We start from the raw sequence: 24,925 nt of genomic DNA, 5'->3' as shown, positions 1-24,925 counted from the left end.
CAGTTCTGTTTGGTCCAATTTCAGTGCCTGTCACAAAAATGAGCTCCAAATTTTGCATAATAGGATAGCCCGAGTTTTGCTCTCTGCAGACATTAGAACTTCAGTAGACAATATGATGAGGGACCTAGACTGGGTTAAACTTGGCTGTAGATGGGAGCATCAATTACTTATTTTAACTTTTAAATGTCTTACACAAATTGCTCCTAATTATCTTTCATCTCATTTTACTTTCACTCATTCTACACATTCCAAATGTACAAGGGGTCAGTCTCAAAACAGTTTGGTTGTTCCAATATGGAAAACCTCTTCTGGAAAGAAAACTTTCCTTTACAGATCTTCAGTTGCTTGGAACAATCTTCCTCCAAATCTTCGTATCAATTTTAATTCAATGAGTTTGGGTGGATTCAAAAATGCAATTGGTCTGCTGTAAGTTTTGTATTTATATTTTGAGCTCAACATTGCTGCATTTTGTTTTGTATCATGCATGTTTGGTTCTTTCATTTTGTATAATATATATATTTCTTATTTTGTTATTATCATGTTCATGTATTATGTATATATATAATTTTAATCAGGTCTTCCAGGGAGACCAGTACATTTGTATTGATGGAATTTCCTGAATAAATAACGAATAAATAAAAATAAATAAATAAATATAAAGGGTATATTAAGAGTATAAAACATTTTCATAACCTTAAAAAACATTTTTGATAATCTACTGCTCAGCAAACAAAAATGTTTTACAGAAAACGTTTAAATGTCGGGTTATATAAAGGGTATAAAAACGTTTTAATAACATTCCAAAAACATTCTTGAAAACTTGATACAAAACATTCTAAACAGAATGTTATTTTGGGGTTGAAAAAATATTTGCGAAAAAATGTTTGCCCAAAATATTTTCAATAACGTTTTAAAAACGTTTTCATGACCTTTATATAATCCGACATTTAAATGTTATTAAAAGGTTTTGAAAAAACATTTTAAGAACATTTCTGTGTTTGCTGGGTTCAAACATTTTAACATAATGTTATTTAAGTATTGACACAATATTTGGCAAAATTTTTGTAAAAATAGTTTACAATAACATTTTTTGAAAACATTGAAAAATATTGTTGTATTGTGTTTTCATACAAAACGTTTTAAAACGTTATCATGACCTTTATATAACCCGACATTTTAATGTTATGAAAACGTTTTTAGCTAAACCAAAAGCCAAAATATAACTTATTTAAAACATTTTTAAAACGTTTTTGTGTTTGCTAGGTAGTTCAATAGTTTTTCAATAGTTGTAGGCCTACTTAATATTACGAGTCCTGCTGCACGCTGTTTTCATAAATAAAATAGTTGTGCATAGGCCTAGGCCTATATCGCAATAAATATTATCTATCAATTCAACTGTATTTCTTTAATCATTGAATGGCAGAAAGTCGGGGGAAAATAAAATAATGTGATTTCCAACAACTTCATATCAGAATTTCGACACGGACGACTCTTGAAAAATTTTATTTTTTCCAAAAGTGGCATAAATTATTTCATGTCAGAATTTCGACACGGACGACTCTTGAAAAATTTTATTTTTTCCAAAAGTGGCATAAATTATTTTTTTGCGGCACCAAAAAAGAGGGCGGGCGGGTTACCGGAAACCGAATTTTATTTTTAGTAGGCCTAACAAGATGAGTCATACATCATAGTTTATTGGTATCACATTGATACAACCTGATTGGTCCCCATATTTTACTGCTAGAAAGCCGATTGGTCAAAAAGCCACTTGAACATTTGCCCACACATTGATCAGCCACTTTGACCTTTTTATCACGACTTGATCACGCGCCACGATTAGTGACAAGTAGGTTTATTACTAGTAGGGATTTTACGATTTCAATATTACATTCGCATGGACGGTCATTTTTTTTGCGGGGTCGCTAGGATTCTAGCGAGTAGATTTCTTGCAATATTTGGCTTATTTACCATCCAATTTATATCCTACATGTACAATGTACCTGTATATCATTAGCATATCAAGCGGCCCAACAAAAAAATAGTTTTTGAGGTTTCTGATCGTCACGCTGAAACACTTTTAAGGACACAATTTCCTCCGTTTTCCCAGCCATTTTGTTTACTCGTTGTTAACGACGTAACTGATTAGTCTCGACCCCAGAGTGCAACGTGGCTGTATCGCTTGAACATGACTTGAAGACAGAAACCGGCTGTAAAAGAGGTGGGTCATCTCGCGAGATCTTGTGACTTACATTGTTTCATCTCGTAAGGTCGATGGCTCAAAAATTATCTTTGAAGTATCACAAATTCCAAGTGTAAGGTACTTGGATACATTAAACAGGATAATAGGGTGGTTCTTAATTTTCAAAAGTCTGAAATACCTTGCTCCCACACCTTCAAAAGGTGATCAAGGATGAAAAACTTATTCTCTAAAATTTTCAGAAATTTTGAATATGATTTAGAGGTAGCTCAAGAGCCCTCAATGTGGCGCTGATTTGGCGAATTTTAGTTGTCGGACATTTTTGAGCAAGTTTACAAGGGTCTATTTTCAAAATAAAGTGTTTCTTGATACCCAGTCTTTGTAATTGCATTAACAAGAACTAGTTTAACATACAAATAGCAAAAGATGTCTTGTATTTACTTCCATTGTGATTATAAACCAGACCAAAAATGGCATTTCGTACCACGCAATGCTAAAATACTGTCCGTCAGCCTTTTTGGACAATTTTGAGGGCCACAAGTTTTAAAAAAGAGAATATCATGATGCTTAAAACTTTATAATTGCATTAACATTAACTACTTAAACATATAAATAACAAAAAATATCTTGTATTGTCATTCATTATTGTTTTAATCTCAACCAAATATAGTACTTTGTGACATGAATACCCCAAAAATACTATGTATCGGCCATTTTGGGCAATTTTACAATGGTCTATTTTCAAAAGCATAATGTCTCTTGGTACTGAATCTTTGTAATTGCATTAACAATAAGTAGTTTTACACATTATATAGCTCTAGATGTCTTGTTATTACTTCCATTATTGTTTTAAGATAAACCAAATATGGTACTTTGTGCCATTTGACCCCGAAATAATGTGTGTCAGCTCAGTCGGCCATTTTGTGCAATTTTACAACACTTGGGTCTATTTTCAAAACACAGTGTCTCCTGATACTAAATCTTTGTATAATTACAGTAACTAGTTGAACACATATTATAGATGTCTTGTATTTACTTCCCTTATTGTTTTCAAATGTGGTACATGTACTTAGCGTGTCAGTTGGCCATTTTGAGCAATTTACATGGGCCTATTTTCAAAACAGAGTGTCTCTTGATATTAAATGTTTGTAATTGCATTGAGAGAAACAGTTCCACATATTTTTTAACAAAATATGCCTTGAAAAGTTGTATTGACTGCCATTGCTGTTTTATTCTAATTCTAAATTTATTAATTGTTGTGGTCGTTGCAATAGATAGGTTGTATGTTTACAGGTAAGTTCTAGGCACTGGAGAGCTTTTTTATTGTCATTCCCCTCTTACCAATACCATGCTTTATATACCATGCTTACAAAGGTTATTACCCCTCATCACTGCGAGTTACTTGAGCTCTCTATCACCTTCCTTGGATCGAGGCTTTCCCCCTCATGATACCCACTTCTTGAAACCGGGTCCCTTGAATCACGCACATTTGATGGCCAAGATCATTTTACTCCTCATTGGATGTTCCAAGGGCAAAAATTCAAACTGACACACTATGACATGTATGAGGAGAAAGGCATTCAGGAGTTTTTCCTATTTTCTGTGGCTCCACATAATGATATCCAGCTAATTGCAGGCTTATGAAGACAACCATCATGTTTTACAAACACATAGCACACAATCTGACATAATGAAGTCCAGCTGCAGTTCCTGCTTCAAGTTGTATCTGAGCATCGGCACCAGTTTGCTAGTCAACCTTGGCAGATTCTTAGTTTAATGAAAGCAACTAAGGGGCATCTTTTGTTATAAATATGTTGAACAAGTTGCTGCTAATGCAATTACAAAGATTTATTATCAAGAGACACTCTGTTTTGAAAATAGGCCCCATTATGTAAAGCTCAAAATGGCTATTACCATGATTACTGACAAACAGTTTTTGGGCCATGGCACAAAGAATCATATTTGGTTGATCTTAAAACAATAATGGAAGTAAATACAAGACATCTAGTACTATAATATGTGTTCAACTAGTTACTGTAAATGCAAATACAAAGATTTAGTATCAGGAGACACTGTGTTTTGAAAGTAGACCCTTGTAAAATGGCTCGAAATGGCCGATTGACACACAGTATTTCGGGGTCAAATGGCACAATGTACCATATTTGCTTGATTTTAAAACAATAATGGAAGTAAAAACAAGGTATCTAATGCTATATATGTGTTAAACTACTTAATGTTAATGCAATCACAAAGATTCAGTACCAAGAGACACTATGTTTTGAAAATAGACCCTTATAAAATTGCCCAAAATGGCCGATAAACAGTATTTTCGGGGTATTCATGTCACAAAGTACTATATTTGGTTAAGTTTAAAACAATAATGAATGACAATACAAGATATTTTATGTTATTTATATGTTTAAGTAGTTAATGTTAATGCAATTACAAAGTTTTGAGCATCATGATATTCTCTTTTTTAAAACTAGTGGCCCTCATAATTATTCAAAAAGGCTGACGAGCAGTATTTTAGCAGTGCGTGGCATGAAATGCCATTTTTGGTCTGGTTTATAATCACAATGGAAGTAAATACAAGACATCTTTTGCTATTGGTATGTTAAACTAGTTATTGTTAATGCAATTACAAAGACTGAGTATCAAGAAACACATGATTTTGAAAATAGACCCTTGCAAACTTGCTAAAAATGTCCGGCGACTAAATTTCGCCAAATCAAGGCCACATTGAGGGCTCTTGAGCTACCTCTAAATCATATTCAATATTTCTGAAAATTTCAGAGAATAAGTTTTTCATCCAGGATCACCATTTGAAGGGGTGGGAGCAAGGTATTTCAGACTTTTGAAAATTAAGAACCACCCTACAGGATAATTATGATTTAGAAATCAGATATGTGAGTACCAATTTTATATAAATTGACTCAATTGCAAAAAAAATGTTGCTACGTTTGTATAGATCCCAATGACACACACAGTGGCATAAGCCAGTCTCTGTGTACAAACGGCGTACACGAGACTGGCAAGTCTATACCACATCGTTATGACTCTAAAAGCGACCGAGTCAATGGGGGATATACTATCATGACTATTGGGCAACTTCCACTTGATTGGCCCTCAGCCAGTCTGAGATAGAAGTATAAATTAGTAACCAATGGCAACGGTAGGCAAAACCGCTATGCTGCGACTATGTGCACGACTATATGGACCAACCTCTGGTTGGATCGCACGGAATACAGAGTTGCCAATGCAGATTAATAAGGTATAATATTGGGTGACTTTGTGAACGTCCAACTAAATTAGTACAATTCTGAATACTTCGTTATTCTTTTTGTAGATGTCGACTACCATTCAAATTTAATAGGTTTCATCATTAGCACACACTTGACATATCCTGAAAGTGTCACTGAAAAAAAATACTTCGTTTGTCTGCTTTTTTGTATACAAGAAACACATGAGACATCTGTTTGTGTGGACTTTGTGCAAGGAGCCCAAATCCCCACAATCAATGTTTTGATATTACATAAGCTACAACTCCTACCTTGTTTATCAGCTGTAGTTCATTGATGTTTCTGGAAAAAAGGTGACAGTTCTTCATAATTTTGAAGGCCCGTTGAAAATCCACATCATTCTTTTGTTTGTATCCATCTTTGCCACAAAATATGACAGCAATTTCCTCAGCAGAAGAAGGAATAGTGTTGAACTGAAAGTTAAAAAAATCATAATCACACACATTGGCAATCAAGGAAATGAAGAAATAATGTACAATACACAATCAAAGATTTTTTGATTGCCAAATCCTGACTTTGGCTGGGGGGGTACTTGGTACAAATGACCACACGGGGACATGCTGCAAACATAGGTAGCATTTTCAATCACCCCTTTTTCTAGGCCAATATTGGTGTAGCAATGGGTCCTTTTTTCAAAATTTTCTCATTTTTTTTTCTTCGGAAAATAGCCCAATAATGCCTCTATCTTTAAAATTACATCCTGCCCAAAAAATATACCATGATATTGCAAATATAAATACAGTAACCAATCGCATTTCAAAATAGCTTTACCTTTCTTCTACTCCGGCATCAACCATACAATAATTTAAACTCAAAGAGGTAGCTAAAATATTTTTAGAGATATTATTTACACCAGGAATGGATGGATGTGACAGGTGCGAATATAAAACTAAAATTTAATGCTGCAAACACATTTGGCCTATGTTGCACCAAAAGTTGTTTCAAATACACCAACACATCACAGAATTAGTACAGATATTAATGGGTGTAAAGTGGCTGATGGATGTGACAAAATTGTGAACAGAAAAATGTGAACAGAGATTCAAATCACCACAGCATTCCTACTTTCTAAAGTAGTAGGGTAAATTTTGGCTCAAACAAACTTCAAGGTGTATCTGATTTATTGGTGCAGTTAATCATCATTGACTTCAACATTTGTCTTTTTTAGATGAGGGTGATGAAGGTGTACAAATGTGAATAGAAAATATCACATCCATCCATTAATTTCGATTTAGTAGGGCCCAATCAAAATGGCATGTCTACCTATCCGATATCGATTTTATATTAATATCGGCTGATATCCAATCTGATCCAATATCCATTAAAAAAATCTTTTTTAGAGTTTTTGGTGACTCTGGAGAACCACTGGACCTTTTCCGAAGTGCTAGGATCATTAACAGTTAATTTGAAAAAAAAAAATAGTTTGTTATCAATATCCATGCACATCTATCATATTATAAACATATCAAAAAAAGTAACTAACCCCGCTTAAATAATGACCATTATTCAAAAACGGGTAATTGTATTACTAGTTGAATCATTTTCTTACGATCCGTGACCATTCATAGCATACCTTTGTTTCTCTGTGGATTTGACTAGATGGACATATTCTAAGAAAAAATAGCTCCTATGTCCCTCCCAAAATGGCGGGAAAATCTATTTATAGCTCATTTTTCAAAATGGCCGCCGGTGACATTTTGAAAAACATGAATATCTATATACCATGTTCTGGATAGGCTATAATGACAAATAATATGCCGTTTTCTACTATCTTTGGCATGACCAACCTTTTAAGATAAAATTCAAAGCGTTGAGAGGTTATCTTGACCCCTAAATCCAAGATGGCCGCCAGTTCCATATTGAAAAACATGAAAATCGATATATCATGAAGTGGATAGGCTATAATAACAAACAATGTGTCGTTTTCAACTATATTTGGCATGCAAAACCGTTTAAGATCATATTCAAAGAGTTTGAGGTCACATTGACCTCTAAATCCAAGATAGCCGCCAGCCATATTGACAAAAACATGAAAATCTATATACCATGAAGTGGATAGGCTATACTGACAAACAATGTGTCGTTTTCCACTATTTTTGGCATGCCAAATCTTTTTTTGTCATATTCAAAGTGTTTGGGGGTCATCTTGAACCCTAAGTCCAAGATGGCCGCCAGCGCCATATTGAAAAACATGAAAATCGATATATCATGAAGTGGATAGGCTATAATAACAAACAATGTGTCGTTTTCAACTATTTTTGGCATGCAAAACCATTTAAGATCATATTCAAAGAGTTTGGGGTCACCTTGACCCCTAAATCCAAGATGGCCGCCAGCACCATATTGACAAAAACATGAAGTGGATAGGCTATACTGACAAATATTCCACTATTTTTGGCATGCCAAACCTTTTCATGTCGTATTCAAAGTGTTTGGGGGCATCTTGACCCTAAATCCAAGATGACTGTCTAAGCCATGTCGAAAAACATGAACATCGATATTTAAGATGTGACACACATGAGGCCAATACTTATTTTTACTCAATTACTTATACTATAGATTTTGAAAGTGTTACTTTGGAAAGTGAGACTGATAAACTAGTATACATGCTGAAAGATCATTGCCCTGTAAAAGACAGTTTAGAAAAAGTAGAGAAATGGGAGAACATTAAGGACAAATTTTTACAATGGAAGGGCCTTGATAAATTTAAACATGTCAATACAACAGTGGAATGGGATAAAGGACCTAAGGGTTATCATAATCATATGCATGCTACTTGTTGTACCACGATGTCTAACACACACGCTCACTGCCAAGCCACAAAACGCAAGCACAAATCTGAGAAATAAATAAAAAAAGGCTGGGATGTCCGGTCAGCAATCATCTTTCTCAGGACCTCCTCCCAAGAAACCTCGTTCAAGTATAGGTGTTCTGCATGATAAGGCATTGTCGTCCACAAAAGTCTGGTAACCGGGACAACAAAAGTCTGGTAACCGGGACAAAAACACTTTTGTTACTTTTGACACAAGATGCATGGAAAAGGTTCAAGGCACACTCTATCAACATTGCAGATGAGGATACAAGAGAGCGGTTAGATATGTTAATACCGTCAATCCCAGACGGGCAAACAGCATTTGGCTTGGAAAGCAGATACCACCGTCATTGCTGGCGTCAATATATATGTCAGCAATCAAGCGAGAGATAATCTAAGTGAAAATGCTTAATTCTTTCAACATATCCAACAAGTCGTATTTAAAGATCGTGAAATACGCACCCTTGAAGGACTGCTCCAAGATTACATTCGCATTACTTCAAACTATGGGCACTTTTCCCAAGTAAGGTCCATACCTCAAGGAACTTCTGATCAAAGAATTTGGAAAAGACATAGGATTTCACGTACGTATTCAGAAGAAAGTTAGTGAGCTTGTGTATGATACAGGCACTTCCGATACATACATCGAGGCGGCGCTGTTATCACTGGGGGTAACGGATGACCAGTTGGTCAACAATGTCGCAACACGACTCAGAGAACAGGTCATCGAAACAATCACTGTTCCTTGGCTCCCGTATATACATGAGGTGGAGCAAGCTGAAAACTTGAGTGAGCTCCTACTAAAGTTCATTACCTGGTTGAAAAAACACAGGTCTATCTGATGACAACCCAAAGGTCCGGTCAATTGCGTCAATCTTAGGGAGAGATCGTTATTTACGACAGTGGTAATGGGCATTTTGAGGGGGGGAACGCGAATTTTTTATTTGTTGGAAACGCATAAAATTGTTTGTTGAACCAGGAGGGGGATTGTTAAGTTTAAAAGGGGGAATCTGACAATTTGAGTGCACGCGAGGGGGGAAAGCAACTTTTCTAATTCCGTCCTTGTTTTCACGAATTTCTCTATTTAAAACTTAACAATCCCCCTCCTGGTTCAACAACAAATTTCGACCCCCCCCCCCAAGATTAAAAAAATCGGGCTTCCCCTTCAAAATGCCAATCCTTGTCGTAAATAACGATTGCGCTCTAAGATTGACGAAATTGATCCGACCTTTGGGTTGTCATCAGCTGAACCTGTGTTAGGTTTTTCAACCATGTAATGAGCTTTAGTAGGAGCTCACTAAAGTTTCCTTTTTTCTCCAACTCATGCATGTACGGGGGCCAAGGAATAGTGGTTCTTTGATGACCTGTTCTCTAAGTCGTGTTATACATTGTTGACCAACTGGTCATCCGTTACTCCTAGTGATAACAGCGCCGCCTCGATGTATGTACCGCAGCTCTTGTATCATACACAAGCTCACTAACATTCTTCTGAATACGCTCAGGAAATCCTATGACTTTTCCAAATTCTTTGATCCTTGAGGTAGCTGGACCTTACTTGGGAAAAGTGCCTGTAGTTTAAATTAATGCGGATGTAATCTTGGAGCAGTCCTTACCGCTCTAACATATCTAACCGCTCTCTTGTATCCTCATCTGCAATGTAGATAGTGTGTGTCTTGAACCTTTTCCATGCATCTTGTGTCAAAAGTAACAAAAGTGTTTTTGTCCCGGTTACCAGACTTTTGTGGACGCACAATGCCTTATCATGCAGAACACCTATACTTGAACGAAGTTTCTTGGGAGGAGAAAGATGATTGCTGACCGGACATTCCAGCCTTTTTTTTTATTTCTCAGATTTGTGTTTGCGTTTTGTGGCTTGGCAGTGAGCGTGTGTGTTAGACATCGTGGTACAACAAGTAGCATGCATATGATAACCCTTAGGTCCTTTATCCCATTCCACTGTTGTATTGACATGTTGAAATTTATCAAGGCCCTTCCATTGTAAAAAATTGTCCTTAATGTTCTCCCATTTCTCTACTTTTTCTAAACTGTCTTTTACATGGCAATGATCTTTCAGCATGCATTCTAGTTTATCAGTCTCTTGGTTGCTCTGTAGCTCTTCAGTGTCTGATCTGTTCTCCATCACATGCTCTTAACGTGCAACTTTCCTGAATGAACAAAGGTAACACTTTCAAAATCTATATATAATTGAGTAAAAATAAGTATTAGCCTCATGTGTGTCACATCTTAAATATCGATGTTCATGTTTTTCGAAGAAGGCTTAGACAGTCATCTTGGATTTAGGGTCAAGATGCCCCCAAACACTTTGAATACGACATGAAAAGGTTTGGCATGCCAAAAATAGTGGAATATTTGTCAGTATAGCCTATCCACTTCATGTTTTTGTCAATATGGTGCTGGCGGCCATGTTGGATTTAGGGGTCAAGGTGACCCCAAACTCTTTGAATATGATCTTAAATGGTTTTGCATGCCAAAAATAGTTGAAAACGACACATTGTTTGTTATTATAGCCTATCCACTTCATGATATATCGATTTTCATGTTTTTCAATATGGCGCTGGCGGCCATCTTGGACTTAGGGTTCAAGATGACCCCCAAACACTTTGAATATGACAAAAAAAAGAGTTGACATGCCAAAAATAGTGGAAAACGACGCATTGTTTGTCAGTATAGCCTATCCACTTCATGGTATATAGATTTTCATGTTTTTGTCAATATGGGCTGGCGGCCATCTTGGATTTAGGGGTCAATGTGACCCCAAACTCTTTGAATATGATCTTAAACGGTTTTGCATGCCAAATATAGTTGAAAACGACACATTGTTTGTTATTATGGCCTATCCACTTCATGATATATCGATTTTCATGTTTTTCAATATGGAACTGGCGGCCATCTTGGATTTAGGGGTCAAGATAACCTCTCAACACTTTGAATTTTATCTTAAAAGGTTGGTCATGCCAAAGATAGTGGAAAACGGCATATTATTTGTCATTATAGCCTATCCAGAACATGGTATATAGATATTCATTTTTTCAAAATGTCACCGGCGGCCATTTTGAAAAAATGAGCTATAAATAGATTTTCCCGCCATTTTTGGGAGGGACATAGGAGCTATTTTTTCTTAGAATATGTCCATCTAGTCAAATCCACAGAGAAACAAAGGTATGCTATGAATGGTCACGGATCGTAAGAAAATGATTCAACTATACATATATCTGAAAAATGCGTTGGAAGCTTAATTTATTTCTGCACATTTTGACTCCTCATTTGTAACAATTGACTAAATATTGACAGCGTACATTTAAACCAAAGTAACCCAAGATTTGAAAGTTGCAGTAAATTGTATTGATTTTGTATTCAGTGTAAATGTAATGGAAGGAAATCTGTATAATGATATCGGAGTGCTTTTGTATTGTAAAAAATTGTATGTAAGTGCAACTTTCAAATCTGGACCTCACTACATTAAATTGACAGGTGTTTTATTGTTTTCTGGGCTATCGTATCAAATGAGGTGACAAAATGCGCAGAAATAAATTCTGCTTCTAACGCATTTTACATACTTGTAATACAATAGCCCCTTTTTGAATAATGGCTATTATTTAAGGGTGGTTAGTTACTTTTTTTGAGATGTTTACTATAGATGCATTGGTTTTCCATTAAAAGATACATTTTTGATTTTTTTTTTACTGATAACCAACCCGCTATCGGGCTGATACGATATGTGATCCAATTATCGGTTGAGCCCTAGTTTAAAGACATGTAAAAGGCTATCCATAATAAAAGTTTCTATATGACTGAAGAGCAAATACCGTATCTCAACAAAAAATAATTCAAACTGATAGGCAGCACAAGGTAGAATGGCAGCCTCAAACAAAATTTGATACAATTTTGGTTGACAAGTGGTAGACTAGTTTTAGAACATTGGGAACTGGCTATCTCCTGAAATATAAGGAAAAAGAATTTGATTTTAGTGGAGGTAACCCTAACCCCTACATTGTATAGGGATGTACAGGCCAGCAGCCTATTTTTTGAAAACTAGGTACAGCTGTATTACTTGAAAAGGCATCACAATCAAAATTTTCAATACTCACCTCAACCAACTTAGGATTATTTGCTACTGACCGCAGCTCTTTCAGCCATTTCTCACGATCTGTTGAGTCACTCAATTTCACTTGCACAACAAATTCTTCAAACTTATCAAGAACAAATTTGTACACATGATGACCAAGGAAATGAACAGCACCGTGTGTCTTGTAATAGTTTTCCGTTTCTCTATCCATGTTGTCTTAGGGGTCTTGTATTAATGCTGGAAAAAAAGATGAACGGGTAATCAATAAGTTTGCGATGATTGATAAGAGGTGCACCCGTACAGGTATATGTACATGTATTTACAGGATGCATGATATGTATGAAAGGTAAATGAAAATCAATTCCCAGTTTCTTATAAGGGTGTTTCCACAGTAATGAGACCCCTTTTGGTTATTTTGCCCTAATCTTTTTTTCCTATTTACTTTCAGATTTTAATTATGGCCATTGTTATCTTCATGAGTAAGGAGATAGCGAGCAAAAATTCAATATCCTACCTCAATTTTGAAAAATTTGTTCATGTAAACCCTATGGGGAAAATTAGTAACGGTTGTAACATATTTGTTGTATTGACAGTTCTTGACGCACAAGAGGACGAAAAATGAATAAGACTGAGCGTTGAAAAATTGACTATGTATGGTCTTTGGTTTAATTTTCTTTGGTTAACTGTGCTATATACATATTTTAAAGGACTGGCTTACGCCATTTTGGATGTCAATGGAAAATACACACTCTAAGGGGTCATTCCATATGAAATCAAGGAGGCGCCCCACCTGACCCCCTCAGATTTGCTTTATATTTTAGTCATATGTTGTACCTGTAAAAATATTAAAAACCTGCATATTTGAGGTCTGTAGCTCTTACGGATTTTCTGTGGCAGCCATTTAAAGTTGGAGTAGGGGGGTCTAAATTTGGACCCAAAAGTTGCCCTTTAGATAAATTTCATCTTTGGGAGTCTGTGCCTTCTTTATAAAATGAGAGAGAGGTCTGAAACTTTGTATACACACTAACTGCATGCCCAATTTGTCAAAAAATAAAAAAAAAAATTTCTGTAATTATGCGTTGTGTCACGGGGTCATTAAATATGCAAGAAAAAATTTAATGTTTTGTAAACTGGCAAGTTTAGCCCCCCTAAATTCACATTTTTTGTCAGATGTTATCACTGATGCTATATATAGGATAAATACAATGCATATATCCAAAAAATTGAGGTCACAACTCATTTACATTTCGAACAGCGCCCTCACGAAGATGAAATTGATTGCAAATTCAACATTTTCAGGGGGCCCAAAGTCGATGTGGTCCACCTTCAAAATGTATAAAACATCACTTTTATATAACTACTAGTCTTAAATTACAACTTTGCTAAGTCCCAGTAATTGCATAGGTTGACTTCATATAAAATGACAAGCCCAAAGTTGACCATTTTCTTATGATTGCATGTAGTGCAAATTTGCCGAATTCGGAAGGCTTGAAAGTCAAATTGGCCACAATATTACAAATAAATGATTAGATGAGTAGTTATTGGCCCTATTTACTTTTATTTCCATTTCATTTTGAATATACAGATTTTCTATGGTAGCTATTTAAAGTTGGAGTAGGGAATCTAAATTTGGACCCAAAAGTTGCCCTTTAAAAAAATTTCAACTTTGGGAGCCTGTACCTTCCTAATAAAAAGAGAGAGAGGTCTGAAACCTTGTATACAAACTAATTGCATGCCCAATTTGTCAAAAAAAAAAAAAAAAATGTCTGTAATTAGCGTTGTGTCACAGGGTCATTAAATATGCACAAAAAATGTAATGTTTTGTATACTGGCAAGTTTAGCCCCCTAAATTCACATTTTTTGTCGGATTAATTGTTTTTTGTTGTTACTGATGCGATATATAGGACAAATACAATGCATATCCAAAACATCGAGGTGACCATTTATTTACCTTTCCAAGAGCGCCCTCGCGAACATGAAAACTAATGCAAATTCACCATTTTCAGGGGGCCCAAAGTCGATGTGGTCAACCTTCAAAATTTATAAAACATCACTTTTATAAGACTACTAGTCTTAAATTACAACTTTGCTCAATCCCAGTAATTTTATAGGTTGACTTCATATAAAACGACAAGCCCAAAATTTACCATTTTCTTATGATTGCATGTACTGCAAATGTGCGAATTCGGAAGGTTTAAAAGTCAAAATGGCCACAATATTAAAAAATAAATGACTAGATGCATAGTTATTGGCCCTATTTACTTTTATTTCCATTTTATTTTCAATATTATAATTTGACTTTTAAGCCTTCCAAATTCGCACATTTGCAATACATGCAATCATAAGAAAATGGTCAACTTTGGGCTTGTCGTTTTATATGAAGTCAACCTATACAATTACTGGGACTTAGCAAAGTTGTAATTTAAGACTAGTAGTTATATAAAAGTGATGTTTTATAAATTTTGAAGGTGGACCACATCGACTTTGGGCCCCCTGAAAATGTTGAATTTGCAATAAATTTCATCTTCGTGAGGGCGCTTGTTCGAAATGTAAATGAGTTGTGACCTCAATTTTTTGGCATATCAAAACGTTAGGGTACCCTAAATGCCATTGATCATTTTCTTATTTCATTCCATTACAACCATCCATTGACATCAACAAAAATCAGACATTTTCTCAAGACATTTGTATTACTAAAATCATAACTTTGAAATTACTAGTCCTATATCTTGCTTCTTTACACCAAAACAAACATGAGAATGTCCTGCAATTTATGATCGTATCGAAAATAATGTAGATGATATTGTTCACTCGCAAATAATTTTTATTCACCTTCACCTATGCATTAATATTGCTTCATTCTCTGCCTGCGATCCGCGTTTTTCAGCTTTTTCACTGATTTTCTACGTATTTTGACCATTTATCTCAAAGCATTTCAACGTCATGACACCATTTGTATACCTGCTTCCTGATATCCAATTGGAGCTTGGGATGTTTCCAAGCTTATCATCTAAGAAAGAATCTGATTTGTCAAGTATCTCACTCGCAAACAGCGGAAAAACTAAAAAACTAGTATTGAACTTTTATACAGCAACAGCCAAATCACCTCTGCGTGAACCAGATATCATTGGTCTTTCCGCACTCTGTATACAATACGTGCAGTGAGGCGGTTGGTATAGTGAGATTTCGAAAAGGTTAAGACTGGTAACATGAGCCTGCACAGAACGATATGCACAGATCTCGTTTGACCTTGTGATCCCTATAAACAGTGTTGGAAATAAGTAATAAGTCGCAGTTTGTAAAGGGTCTATCACAGCTACAACGTTTTGATATGATATGCATTGTATTTATCCTATATATAGCATCAATGATAACAAAAAATAATTAATCTGACAAAAAATGTGAATATAGGGGGGCTAAACTTGCCAGTTTACAAAACATTACATTTTTTCTTGCATATTTAATGACCCCGTGACACAACACGCAATTACAGAATTTTTTTATTTTTTATTTTTTGACAAATTGGGCATGCAGTTAGTGTGTATACAAAGTTTCAGACCTCTCTCTCATTTTATAAAGAAGGCACAGACTCCCAAAGATGAAATTTATTTAAGGACAACTTTTGGGTCCAAATTTAGACCCCCCTACTCCAACTTTAAATGGCTGCCACAGAAAATCCGTAAGAGCTACAGACCTTAAATTTGCAGGTTTTTAATATTTTAACAGGTACAACATATGACTAAAATATAAAGCAAATCTGAGAGGGTCAGGTGGGGCGCCTCCTTGATTTCATATGGAATGACCCTAAGGCAAAATAAAAAAATAAACATGTTTCACGTCCCCTCCCGCTTCCTTTTTGGAGGTTTCTTCAATTAATTTTTTATTTTTTGAAATTCAGTTATAATTTTTCAAAAAATATGTCTAGGAAGTAGAGATGCTTTCTATAGCCTTGCCAGGCAGAGCCTTGTTGAAAGGCTACCCTCCTCCTCCTTTTTTTCAAAAATCCAGATGTGAAACATGCTTTTTATTTTACTTGGCCTAACGATTTGCATGAGGTCAGAAATTTGAAAAAAATTCTTTAAAATTTTATCAATGTATATAAAATTGGTATCCACCTTATTGTGCTTGCTAATTTAAGACTTGGTTGAAACAAAATTAAGGATTAAATGCATTCAATACATTAAGTCCAATAAAAATTCCTTTAAAAGGAATAGGGTGGGCAAATGAAAAATTGTCAAGAGAAATGAAAGAATGAGTAAGTCAAGTTCACAATTAAAAACAGGGAAAAATGACACAACATCGATTTCCAATAGGGGAATAACACAAAACGTATAAACAAAGTTACATGTAAAAGAGTTTTTAACTTTATACGTAACGTTTATACGTTTGTTATTCCCCCATTGGAGGTTGTGTCATATTTTCCCTGATTTTAATCTAATCTATTGCTTATCCTTTGTTCTCTGCTGGTCAGTTGGAACAGATTTTCCCTGTTTTTATATTAACCCTTCACATCATAACACAAGACGTTTTATGTTAACATTTTATATAAAACATGGTTATAAAACTTTTGTAGATAATTAGTTATTTAAAACATTTTCGTAATCATACCTAGAGTTTTTTTTTTTAAATCATCAGATAGAAAGACTTCTGCTCATCTTCTCTGGTGAGACAACAGGGCTGGGGTATCTTTCCATATCAAAGTTTAAAAATCTGTCATATCAATTTCCTCATTATGTTGTATTGCAACTTATGAGGGGAAATGTTTGATTTTACAATATTTCGATATTATTTTTTAACTTTGTAACTTTATTATGATTAACATAACTGTATTTCAAAGCGTCAAACTATATAATTATTTTGTCCCAACAAAAATAATCCAGGGAATAAAATATTCATTCATATGTTTATTTATGTTATTCAACCTATAGGCCATTTCTACTGGTGCACATGCATTCTAATAATTTGTCTATAATACCTTATACAAGCATCACCAAGCACTATTTGTCACAAGATTTGAAAAGTAAATAGCCTATGTACACACTGAACACAATGCACATACAAGCTGTATTTAAGTACATGCAGAAGCTGTCAGTATAAAATGATATAATATATGACCTTCACGATGCTATTAATTTAGCCCAAAGATTAGGAAAACTAGCAAAACTGGTGAACTGGTACTGTTCAAATAAAAACATCTGCAAATCTTGCTGCAATTTCCAAATAGTATTTCTATTACTTAAATAATTATTTTTGTTATTTCTTTTTAAATACAAACACATTGCCTATGACGACTTTATCGTATTACTTACATATCAAAATCAAGTAATAATTACAAAACTCGCCGTAAACTATCACCTCTGTGGGTGTTTGGGATATAAACGGCACGAATATTTTCTCAACACTGCGGCATGAGAAAAAGTAGGTCAATAGTCAGAGAATACAGGGTGGGTGCGGCACGCCGCACCCACCCAAAAAGGCAAAATTATTGTCAAAGTTCTGCCGAATTCTGCACCCTTGCGAAGGGTTCAGCATGTTCATTTTGACCCATGATTATTTGAGCCACGGCGCTCGAGAATGTAAAAAGCAGGGGGGTAGGAGTACTAGGAACAACAAATTATTCATGACGATGTGTGAGATTTTAATCATTTTTTAGCTTTTAGCGTGAGATTTACTCCCTGGGCGTGAGATTATACTACCTTGGCGTGAGACCGTGAGAAAGTGACCCAATGCGTGAGACTCACGCCCAATGCGTGAGAGTTGACAGCCCTGATAAAAATATCCGATCTTTGCGATCAAAAACACAAAATTACAACTTTAAACATACCGTACTATTGGCAATAGACATTATTGACAAACAATAGAATAGAACATTTGATGCCAACTTCTCAAAATATTGGAAAAATATGTTCTATGTTCACCAAACATTGGGAAAGTACGCAATCCAATCCAATTCCCATTCAAACGCATGGGAATTAAACTGAGAGTGCATAATCCCGGCTAGCCTAGGCAGTAAACAACCAAGATGACAACCAGAACCATCATTGTAGTATTTGTACATATGGAGAGGTCAAACAGGTTGATCATGTTTGTTATATAATTAATCTATCTGTCGTGGCACATACTTGACTAGCTCGTTCACGTAGTGGTTCCGTTGTCCCACTAGTCCCATACCGTAGCTCTGCACAACGGCAGCACCAATAACGAAAATGTCATACCGATAAACATGATAAATGAAAATGATATACACGTCTGTTTGCCCGTTTTTTTTTTAATTTGCCTTGCGAACAGGCGGCGAATGGCATGATAGAGCCGGCAACTTGTGAAACCGCCCGGCCGTATGGCATTTTCCATATACTTGGTTAGTTTGATGGGGATCATTATCGAACCCAATGGTTTTTATAGAGTATTTTAACATATAGGCCTAGTATTGTGATATTTTAAACGTTTTAAAATTTCAACATAATCCCATGCAATTACACGGTTGACGATTGAAATTTACTGAATTTAGAGAATGCACGGCGAGTCGGCGACCACCACCTGCTTGCGAACTAGTTGTCCCACTGGCCTTCTACATAATAAACGTAGATTGCATGGCGATCGGAGTGTTATCGTCAGAGCACCTCGGACTAGTACTTGACGTACAATCACCACCTGATCACAGACTCTGGTTGTCGCATAATATTGTCAATATTAATATTTTGCGATATTTATTGAAAGCAATTTACACTGAAGACACGTACGTACTCTATGGCACCTGCTACCACCACTGCAACTTGAGAACATGTCCAAACGTAGATACAGACTTTAAGGTACATATTTCGAGGTGCATAACAGACACCAAATTTGTGTCATAACAAACACCAAATTGGTGTCGATGACCTGACATGCATGCATTCTTTTGTGATGGTCTTTCAATTTGTGCCGAGTGTCCTTGGCAGACTTGACTATGCTTCAGTGGTCATGAAAGGATTCAATAGATAACCTCTGCCCCACTAATCCCCAGCTATTGTCTAAAATTGCACCTCGGAAGATATATTATAACAACTCAGTCCCTCAAATGATAGTCATATAACGACCAAAAGATAAATGACTGACTATCATTGAGGACTGAGTTCCGCAGTCTAGTCCAAACGTTCGAAATTTGTAGTTACTACAACTGAAGCCATGACCGCGACCGTTAAAAACCAATGAGAAAAAGCGATGGCCAAACCAATCACCAGTCCATGTAGTCCGAATAATCAGACCCAGAACAAATTATTAATTTCTGACATTATCGTGTACTGGGTCTGAACTGTTTTCATTCGAAATCTTGATGGCAAATTGGACAATAGAAGCACATGGTGCTACTTCACAGTTTTTTTAATCCCCTATTCATGTTGCGTGAATCACTGATTTAGTCTCTATTGTGGACCATCCTTTTGATACTTGAGTATTTGGACAAGCGGAACAGGTTTGACAGGCCCCTTTGTCTACCTCTCTGTTTGTAAACAAACGAGGAGGTCGAAATCGTCCTCCTCGCCGAATACGAAAGTCAGCGTAATAGTAGGGATGCCCACTCTCAATACAGTTTCCACTAGAACGATTTTTTATTTACTGTGTGCGTGCACTCACACACGTATTGTCTATGGAGAAACTGATCGATACAAGAAATCCCAGGCATGTTAAATGGCGTACATACTTGTTTTGATCCAAATGTAGGCCTATATCAGGGTGTTTCAAGAAATTCCTGATTCCACCAGAAAACATTCACCAAACTTTTTCCTGTTTGGTCAGTAAATAGAGAGGACCTTCCTGCATGAAGAGATCAACCTTTTTAATGAAAAATTTAATGAGATGAGAACTACAACAGGTTGAAGTGACACCATTCCGTGCATCAGGTGTTCAAACGCAATTATCTCCGAATTTGGAGTGAATCAGACAAGCAAACTTACATACTCATAAAATTTAACTATTTATGAAGACAAAATGTGTTGGATGTTAAGAAATTTAAGAATGTTTAAGCCTACATCATGCCCATCTCAAATCATGCACTTCCCGTGCACTTCTCACTACCATGTCCATTTCATAGGGAGTATAAAACCGGGGACCATCATGGCTTCCATGCACACAGTGTATTGCTCAATGTAGTAAAGATAACCTTTGAGTTGGAGCAAATTTCTCAAAATTGGTAGTGATTAATGTTACCAAACTTATGCCATGATGAAATATAATAATTTTGAAGATAAAATGTGCTGACCTTAAAAGATTGAACAATGTTTAAGACTACCGCTTTTCATTTGAAATAATGCACTTATTGTTCATCTCCTCTATGGAGATATTTTCCATGGCGGCCATCTATGATCATGCTTGAGGTTTCAACAAACAAACCATGGGTTTTGAGGTCTTATAGTTTTTGTTGTATGTCAACAAAATCGATTAAATTTTCAGGATGATCTTATTTTCATGTTGTTATAAGCAAATATAATGTTCCAGATAAGATAGTTAATAAATACATTAAGAAAAAGTACCTTAAAGTTGCACTTTCTGTTAGTATTCCTTTTTGGACTTTAACTTTTAACATGTTCTAGCAGCCCTATATAAAACCGTGACACTCGAAGGCCATATCTCTGGAATGAAACGTCCGATTAAGATTATTTAAACGCCAAAATGTTTCTTTCATCAATTCCCATCCAATAAGTTAGGTCTGAATCAATTTAAAAGTACTTCACTTTTTAGTGGACATGCCTAGTAATAGTACGGCACTGCAGTCCATGCACCAAGACCAACGTCATGAACGTGTATAAATTCTCATTCATTCCCCGAACCATTCAAAGTTGGAACAGTTTGCCTGAGCATATCTTCAGCATTGGGGGGAAAGATAGCTTCAAAGCAGCCGCCATGGACTTCATCAAAATCAATTAGACCACTCTAACCTCCTGTAGCAGTAATGGACGCCTGCGTCCGTAGCTACAGCCCCACAGATGTAGATGTAGATGTTAATGTAAGCTTACTCACCCAAGGCAAATCAATTACGGATTTGTTTCCTGTTGACTTGAACAGAGTCAGAGCATGAACAGTCAGTTGAATTGAATATGCTTAGAAATATTGTATATTGTTTCGCGGGCCTAGAAAAGAGGAACCAATCAGCGAAAACCGGTGATGTGATTTCGATGCTGTACCCACACATGCACACCATCCAAACATGCAAATCTGCAACATCAAAATGGACACAAAATGGACGTTCTGATGGTTCTTTGATCAGCTGTTCTTGTTTTGTGTATGGTTATTTTTGGTGTCTTATACTCGAAAGCTGATTGGTTGGTCACACATTTGGCGCCAAACTTCGGCCAATGATAAGTCTCAGTCCCAGACTGCGTGTGGCTACTTTGTTGCACATGTGCGTGTTTGCTTATTGCGACGAAGCGGCACATTAAAGGCGTGTGGAAACGAGACTAGTAGATGCAAAGGGACTTGCGGGAAAAATAAAAGCGATGCGATTAGAAAAAGGAAATACCCGGTACAAACACATCGATATGCGTTTATGCGATATGCCTGATGGTCAGGTGGCACGTGTGGTCACTGGTCAGGTGGATACTGAGTTAGGTGCAGAGCCCTCTGGGGTACAATGTATAATTTTTGCCAAGTTAAACTGTTCGACCTGGCTGTTCGAGCGTTCGAGTAGATATGAATGAATACCTGAGTGGAAGAAGGGCCCAACTCCAATTTTTTACAAAAATGAGTTAGACCCAGCATTTTATTGACAGCAGACTGATCTTCCTTGTGTGTGAAAGATGAGCCAAAATCCACTCTCTAAATAGTCTTTCACGTACACTTAATCATGGTTTTCATGGAGTTGGGCCCTTCTTCCACAAATAGGCTATAGGGTTAAAGAATTTTGTTCATCCATGAAATCTGCTTTTCACTACAATAAATTTTCTTGCTAACATATTAGGCCTAGGGGCCTAGCCTACATGAGTTCTACTTGTGCAATTAATGGTGATTACATAATTTCTGTAGCTATTTATAACACAGAACTTTAGTGGAAGAAGGGCCCAACTCCAACTCGTAGGCCTATTAAGACCTGACCGCTGCCATGGAAACATCAAATATAATTTCGAGTGTAGGCCTATGTACTAAATTGTATGTTCATGTATTAAAGGTCCCCTGAAGATGAAAACGTTCTGTCTATAAAACGTTTCCAAATATTAAATTTTTTCTTAATAGGCCTATCTCAAAAACAGTTTTGATGGAGTTGGGCCCTTCTTCCACTCAGGTATTCATATGATAAAAAGAAAAGAATAAGGATTTATCAATTTCGTGATCCCAGCATCCTCTTTTTATGACATTTTTCAGTAGATAGGCCCCTATACAAAAAAAAAACCGCTTAGGCCCTATTCCCAAAATTTCAGTTGATTCCGATTTTTCGTTTGCAAGTTAGGCCTATGCATGATTAGGGACCGTTCACAAACACTTGCTAGGGGGGCCTGATGCAAAAAGGGGGACCCTGCAAATTTTTGACCCTCTTAAGGGATGGGGTATGGACGTTTGGACAGTATTTATTTTGAAATTCGCAATGTAATACACATTTTATGGCAAATGATTAAAAATTGATATTTTTGATATTTAACAGTACAAAACACCAAAAAAAAAATTAGATCTTTTTGGGAAAAAATCCATAGGCCCTATCTTCAATATGAAAGGTCAAAATTTTCAACTGATCGTCGGCTTTTCCTCCCAGCTACATATACTTTAAGAATATATCATTAGATTATGAAATTTATACTTCGAGGACTGTTATCAAAAATGTGAAAAATATCAAATTGTAGGGCCTAATAATTTGTCATAAAATTTGTATTAGGCCCATAGGCCTAGGCCCCTATTGTGAATTTCAAAAAATGAAAATTATTTGATATCAGAAAGACATTCTGCGTATTCAGAATGCAATTCGATATATCTGATGTGCTCTCATGTCCCACAAAAAATACTGTCAAAACACTCAAAACGCCCATTTCAGATCCCTTAAGGGGGGGGGGCTGAAAAAAATGACCACATATTTTCCTTTTTTTATGGGGTTGTCCCATAATTTTCATGTCAAAAAGGGGGCATTGAAATCTAAAATTTGTGAGATCTGTAAAGGGGGGGCGAAAAAATTTTGCGATAAATTATTTTGGCATATCAGGCCCCCTGCAACAAGTGTTTGTGAACGGTCCCTTTGGCCAAATAAAAAAATTAAAATGTTTCACGACCCTCCTACTTCCTCTTTGTCTCGCCTGAACTTTGTTCAGGATGGGACTTAGTAATCACTAGAGAGCTTGCGAAATGGCGTTACTTTAACTTTAACTTTAACGTCTAGAGGATTATGTATTCAAAACCAAGGTGGTTTTGAATACATAATCCTCTATAATCCTCTAGACGTTAAAGTTAAAGTTAAAGTAACGCCATTTCGCAAGCTCTCTACTATTTCTGTCTGTCCGTGTGTGGGGTGGGGGGGGGTGTGTGTGGGTGTATGTGTGTCCGTCCGGAGCTATATCTGGGAACCGTAAGACCTACGGGGACGCTACTTGGTGGGAGGAAGGATCATCCAAGTTTGCTCCGTAACCGTGTGTTTTCGGTGAAAATATGCAAATTAACATAGCTAATTTGCATAATTTATGCGAAAATCAGCGTAAATTGATAGCGGAGTTTGTGGACAGCCTATCTCAAGATCCGTCAGGCGCATGGTAACGAAACCTGGTGGCAAGAATGATACACACCTGCTGATCACCTAATTAGTTTTCGGCAAAAAGTATGCGCATTTAATTTGCATAATTTATGCGGAACGCTTTTACATTATGGTAGGAAATCTGAAGAAATCCGCTGTGGAGCAGTATCTGGGGATCCGTAAGAACCCTAAGTGCTATGATTATGAAACTTGATAGGAGGTAGCATGACCAGAAGATCTCGACCTGATTCGATTTTCTGCACAAAATATGGTAATTAAGTACCTAATTTGCATAATTTATGCATAACATGCAAAAACCTATTTTCTCGGAGACTATGGGTCGCAAGTTCTTCAAACTTGGTACGCCAGACAGAATTTGAATTGGTTAGTGGGTCAAGGTCACCCAAGGTCATCCAGAGGTCATCTGAGGTCAAATTACTAAAAACTGTCGTATGGGCACGAAACTTGGTGGGTACAGTCAACATTTAGAGTCAAATTTTCGGAAGGTCATTTCGGGGTCATCCGAGGTCACCCAGGGGTCATCTGAGGTCAAATTACTAAAAACTGTCGTATGAGCACGAAACTTGGTGGGTAGTCCTATACAGTCAACAGTGCCTCATTTCAAATATATAGTTTTAGTTTTGGTTTTGGTCACATGGTTTCCTATTGTCCTGCCTAACCACTTGAATCACAAGATATCGAACTCATTGTTTCTACCTTTTGTTTAAAACTAAACATTTGTGGCAGGTAGTTTCGGTTTTGGTTTCAGTTTCTTATAAGTGGTGTGACAAATAAAATTACAGGATTTTCGAGTTACCTGATCTCAAATGTTCGGAAGATTATTATCCGA

The 24,925-nt window shown here is 36.3% G+C and overlaps 1 protein-coding gene across 1 annotated transcript in view; it reads right to left on the bottom strand.

Moving 5' to 3' along the window:
* LOC140143630 (uncharacterized) overlaps positions 1–12,606 on the bottom strand; it is a 45,975-nt gene extending 33,369 nt beyond the window's left edge. The window contains exons 1-2 of the mRNA XM_072165446.1: positions 12,418–12,606; positions 5,748–5,909 (exon numbers count right to left, since the gene is read on the bottom strand). Of these exons, the coding sequence (XP_072021547.1) occupies positions 5,748–5,909; positions 12,418–12,606 (351 nt within the window). The remainder of the gene's footprint in view (positions 1–5,747; positions 5,910–12,417) is intronic.
* Positions 12,607–24,925: the final 12,319 nt, after the last annotated feature.

This window comes from Amphiura filiformis, unplaced genomic scaffold (genome assembly GCF_039555335.1).
Source record: "Amphiura filiformis unplaced genomic scaffold, Afil_fr2py scaffold_25, whole genome shotgun sequence".
In the NCBI taxonomy this organism is placed as follows: domain Eukaryota; kingdom Metazoa; phylum Echinodermata; class Ophiuroidea; order Amphilepidida; family Amphiuridae; genus Amphiura; species Amphiura filiformis.
This window is presented reverse-complemented; position numbering and strand designations above follow the sequence as displayed.